The sequence below is a fragment of the Bombina bombina genome, chromosome 1 (genome assembly GCF_027579735.1).
Source record: "Bombina bombina isolate aBomBom1 chromosome 1, aBomBom1.pri, whole genome shotgun sequence".
NCBI classification, from domain to species: Eukaryota; Metazoa; Chordata; class Amphibia; order Anura; family Bombinatoridae; genus Bombina; species Bombina bombina.
In genome coordinates this window covers 1,445,019,191-1,445,024,735 of record NC_069499.1, presented here as the reverse complement: position 1 = coordinate 1,445,024,735, position 5,545 = coordinate 1,445,019,191, and the positions used below count along the sequence as shown (strand labels likewise).

At 30.7% G+C, this 5,545-nt stretch overlaps 1 protein-coding gene across 1 annotated transcript; it reads left to right on the top strand.

The window, feature by feature from the left end:
- Nucleotides 1–2,983: 2,983 nt before the first annotated feature.
- On the top strand, nt 2,984–3,940 carry LOC128666132 (olfactory receptor 10A7-like). The gene has a single exon (XM_053720559.1). The coding sequence runs from the start codon at nt 2,984–2,986 to the stop codon at nt 3,938–3,940; it is 957 nt and encodes a 318-aa protein (XP_053576534.1).
- The last annotated feature ends 1,605 nt before the right edge of the window (nt 3,941–5,545 follow it).

Sequence of the window (5,545 nt, the reverse complement as noted above, 5' to 3'; positions counted from 1 at the left end):
AACAGGGGATCTGAAATTGTATGGAGGCTCCTGCATCTAAAGACGGAACATATTTTGCATCTACGGACTCAACATTGCTGAAGTTAGCCATTCCATCTAACTCTGAGGAAAATAACCAATATAAGGATCCGTTGTCACAAGCATTGTTGACACATCTACACCCTTTGTAACTATGTTGATTCAGTAGAGTGATACAAAGTTTTTTCTGCTGACAGCTTTTCAAACGGATACATAATCTAGTCCTCTGGGCAATCATTGGACCATTCCAACAGGACAGGTGACGTGACGTCACACAACGGATCTCTCTTACAGCTACTTTTAATGGACACACCACCGGGTCTGTAACTTTGCCTTGTGCCCCAGTTCCAGGACTGCTCCATAATAGTCTGTATACAGCTAACCTATTTTTTGCTCCTAAGATGCAAGTAACACTATTATGATATTATTGTGTTTATTCACTGTCTTTATCTCTCCTTATATACGCTAGGTCATATGCTTTTAATAGCAATATCACGGTTGTTTGCTTATTAATACACTAGTAAATTTATTTGTCAGCAATTTATGTTTACTAGTTTTTAAGTATAATCTTCTTTATTATTAGCATTAGCTTTTAAATCAATTTTAGATATGATGCCGGCATTGTTATATTAAAATCATCATTTGTTTGCATATTGCTGACAATTGTTTTCATACTGCTGATTATATATTAAATTAATTAATTTCACTTTTTCATTATTTGTTCTTTAACCACATTAAAAACATTTTTATATATTTCATTTTATTTGGTTAGATTTTCACACATAATCACTTTATTTGGTTAGCTCCATCCAGCGCGCTTATCCCCACCCACACCAATTGCTTTAAAAAATAAAAAAATGTAATAAATGTAAATTTCTTCGTAGGTTGTTCTTAAATGTTATTGGGTATTTAAGGTTCATTTTATTAGATGATATTAAGTTTAAATTAATAAAACTTAAAACAATAGCTTAAATATGCAATATGAAAATAGAATTTTGATGTATTTTTTGATGCACTTTTAGTCTAAAGACTATTTGCAAAGTGATCACCCTTCTTTGTTATTATGTTGTTAAATTGTTTAGGCACTTTAAGTGTATTAACTATATATGAGTCATTATGACATCAGAGAAGGAGGGGCATGGTTTTTTGGCTATTTAAGGGTTGGACTATGTGTCCATTTTTATTGAGCCTGAGGAGGGGGTGGAAGCCCCGAAACGTTGCTCTGCTGTACTGCTGCCCTTACATAGTAAATTGGATTTATCCTGAACTTTTGAGTGTCTACCCGTTTTTTCTTTATCATCAGATGACAGTGTCACAGTCTTTAATGATCAGGAATCTGCCTTCATATGGAGCCCAAAGATCAATCATGCTCCATTTCCATATGCAGGCAGATGCCTTAAGCTGATGAACTCCAGCTCTCAGTTGTAACTTTACAGCCAAGACTGCTGGAACTTCCTGCAGCTTGAACGTATGTATATATATATATATATATATATATATATATATATACATCATGCGGTATGATGAGCTTCATATTACATGATGTATATAGTCCAAATGGGTTAAGGGGTTAAAGTTCAGAATCAATGTTAAAGATTAGTTATCAATAAGAATAGAAAAAAATAACACATTTATATATTATTTTACAATAAATAGTTAAATAGTATCCATCTGTTAATACTGTTACTCTATGTCCTTATACTCATACCATACTTTCAAATGCTTGTACATAAAACAGTGACATCTTTACAACAATATGTCAAATATCAAGATAATGATCTCTGAATTTAAAGTATTATGATCTGGTTTTTAATTTAATTAAATAAATGTTTTCAGTTCTCTAGGAAGATCTTATTTGGATAGTATACTGTGGGTTCTCGAGTCATTGTCTATATTTTTACAATATACAGAAGGAGGCTATGAGGTATACCTCACCAAAAATGAATAATATCGCCATCTATAATTAAACTCCCTGGTCTCTGAATTTGTAATGGCAAGATCCAGAAGGCTTCTTTCTCTTAGACAGCCCTAGTCCTGCTACCTCCTATAGGTTTATTTTTAACTTGGTAAAGCTGCTGATGTTTGATCATGCTGGTATATCAAATGTTTAGCAGCTCCAGTGGTTTTAATGCGATGTTCAATATCATTTAGATGTTCCCTAATATGCAACCACACTTCTCTGGATGTGCAACCTACATATTGTAGGTTTCACACTGTACACTTGATTACATAAATAACAAATTCAGATCTGCAATTGGTGCAAAATTGGTGAGCAAATACTGTTTGAGTAACACTTGACTGAAAACATTTACCCAGGTTTTTTTTTCCAACCAGCTGCTTTTACGTATGGGTTTTCATAGAATACCAGAAGAAATCATATTTTTCAAAGTCAAATTCCTTCTAGACACAAAGTTGCATCCATCCTTCACAATATCTTTGAGATCATCGCCTACTTACAAAATTTGAAGATTCTTACAAATAATACCACAAACCAAATGGTACAGGTTACTTTAAGTAGTTATAAAGGTAGGTCTGGAGATCCTCTGGTCTTTCTTTTGCTTTGGTGCTAAAAGTTGTATTTTATCCATAAACTTCACTTCATCAAAAGCCTTTTCTATGATCTTCTGATTATACAATCTATCAAGAAATCTCAACTTCATTGCATTACTCTCTGCCAAAAAGTTGTAATTTGCTGAGCAAGACGCAAAAACTGACCTTACCCCATAGCTTATATGTCATGGGTAACAGCTTTTGGCATGCAGCAATGCATTCGCCATACTAGGTTTACTTTACAGAGAGGTATTAATGCTTCAATAAGTAGTATCACATTTATCACCTATCAACATGAATATGGTATTTTCACTTGGTTCATTTATGCACCTTTTTTAAGCATATATTAGATTTCTAAATTGAACCTGTTTTTTTTTTTTTTCTAATTTTATCTCAGGTATATAAAAAATTATCAATGGCGTGTGAAAATGGATCCCAGGTGACAGAATTCATCTTACTTGGTATTACAAGAAATCTGGACATGCATTTCAGACTGTTCATTATTTTCTCCCTAACATATATTATGACATTGACAGGAAACCTCCTGCTAATTCTCCTTACAAAAGTAGATCCTGACCTGAAAACTCCTATGTACCATTTCCTTTGCAACCTTTCTATGCTTGATATTTGTTTTACGTCAGTTACTGTTCCAAAGATGTTAGCTGACCTGCTAGTTACTGATAATACAATTTCTTACGTTGGCTGTTTTTTTCAATTATACTTTTTTCATTTTTTGGGAAGCTCTGAATGTTTTTTGTTGGCCATAATGAGTTATGATCGTTATGTGGCCATATGTCACCCTCTGAGATACTCCCAAATTATGAACATGAACATTTGTTTTCATTTGTCATTGGCTTGTTGGGTTAGTGGTGTTTTCTTCTCATTTGCTCACACTTTTCTTACAGTTAGTCTCTTTTTTTGTGATTCCAACCAAATTAACCATTTCTTTTGTGATATCCCCCCACTTCTACATTTGTCCTCAACAGACACATATAGAAACATTTTAGAAATATTTATATTTGGAGGTGCAGTTGCTGGAGGATGTTTCATGCTCACATTGATTTCCTATATCCACATTATATTGTCTATCATAAAAATACGTTCAGCCAAAGGAAAACGTAAAGCCTTTTCTACTTGTACGTCCCATCTCATAGTGGTTTCAATCTTCTTTGGTACAATTCTTTTCATGTATTTGAGGCCCAAATCTGAATATTCAATGGAACATGACAAATTGCTCTGTGTTTTATATAACATTCTTACTCCTGCATTAAACCCTGTAATTTATAGTTTTCGAAACAAAGAAGTGAAAAAAGCTTTGAAAAGACTGATCCATAAGAATAGAATTCTTACTTTTTATCATAGTTTCAGTTAACTAGTGATTAAAGGGACACAATGTTCCTTACAAATCTTTAAGACATTTAAGACTATTTCTTTTCAGGTTAAATGACATATTTACCTTAATGAAAATGTGTTGTCATTCTTTAAAAAGGTTGAATTACCACTGCCTCTGTTTTTTTTTTTTTTTCTCTCTTTCAGGTTTGTACTCATATGAATAACTTGATTCAATTTGTTAAAAATGTGTTAAGAATAGTAGATATGTAATTTAGCCTGAACAATAATATTCTTTTAAATACAGATAAGTACTTTTAGGTTCATGTATTTAGTTATACTCATTCATTGTTAGTACTACATGAACCTGAAGTTAAAAATTTGATAAGGAATACTATTGCTGAAAAAAAAGTTAGTAATTATTTAGCTATGATTTGTAAAATTTTTATTTTTATAAATATGAACCTGGGGTATCATGATACTTATAAAAAACTAATGCTCATGTACAGTACTGTTAAAACATAATGCTAATATTGATTACAGTATTAATATTGACTAGTTATCAATCTACAACTGACATCTTGTAGATTATTGACAGTATTGCACAGATGTAATGTATTTTTCAAGAAAAATAGCAACTGATTTACCTATTTTAAAGTTTTATCTATGCATCATAGTGTAATCATATAATTTAACTTCAAAGAAGTATTTCAATTTCAATGCTTATTTAAATACACATATTTTATCTGTGTTAATATGATTTTAATGGATCAGTTGGATAAAAGTCCATGTACGGCTACTTATTCAAACCATTTGGGTTTTGAGTACTGTAAAGCTGAATAATACTTACTTACCATCTGCCAAATATTAGTTTGTAAATATAAATTAATTAATTATTGTGTTACTATGTCCATTTTTTTCTGAAAATGTTCTTAAGGTCTACAAAAATATATGTCATAATTTAATAAAACATTTTATATGATGATGAGTACATTTCTGACTTAAATCACCCCAGATAGGGATGGGTGAATGTGCTTATATTCAAATTTGAATGTCAGAACGAATGTTATTGCAGAAATTCCATTTACATAGTAGAATGTTGATAAGAACGAATATTCTTAAAATTTTTATTATCAAATGTTATTTACAGTTTTTGAATGTCACTTTCGAATTCGAATGTGACATTCAAATGTGACATTTGAATTTGAATATTACATTTATAAAAAACAGAATTAGACTAGAAATACTATTTCGATTCAAATGTTACATTTGAATTTGAATGTCACATTCGAATTTGAATATTCCATTTATAAAACACAGCATTGACTAGAAATACTATTTCAAATTTGAATGTCACATTCAAATTCGAATATTACATTTACAAAACACAGTATTAGACTAGAAATGCTATTTTGAATTTGAATGTGACATTTGAATTTGAATTTAGCATTCTAATTCAAATATTACATTTATTAAACACAGTTGTAGACTAGAAATAGTATTTCGAATTTGAATGTTACATTCGAATTTGAATATTACATTTCAAAATTGAATGAATACATAGCTAAACATTCTATTATTTCAACAAATATTTTCAAATTTTATTGAAAAATTCAAAAACGAAAATTCAAAAATAGAATGTTAGAAT

Excerpts from the sequence above, each read along its gene's own strand:
- LOC128666132 (XM_053720559.1), top strand. The coding sequence starts at position 2,984 with ATGGCGTGTGAAAATGGATCCCAGGTGACAGAATTCATCTTACTTGGT.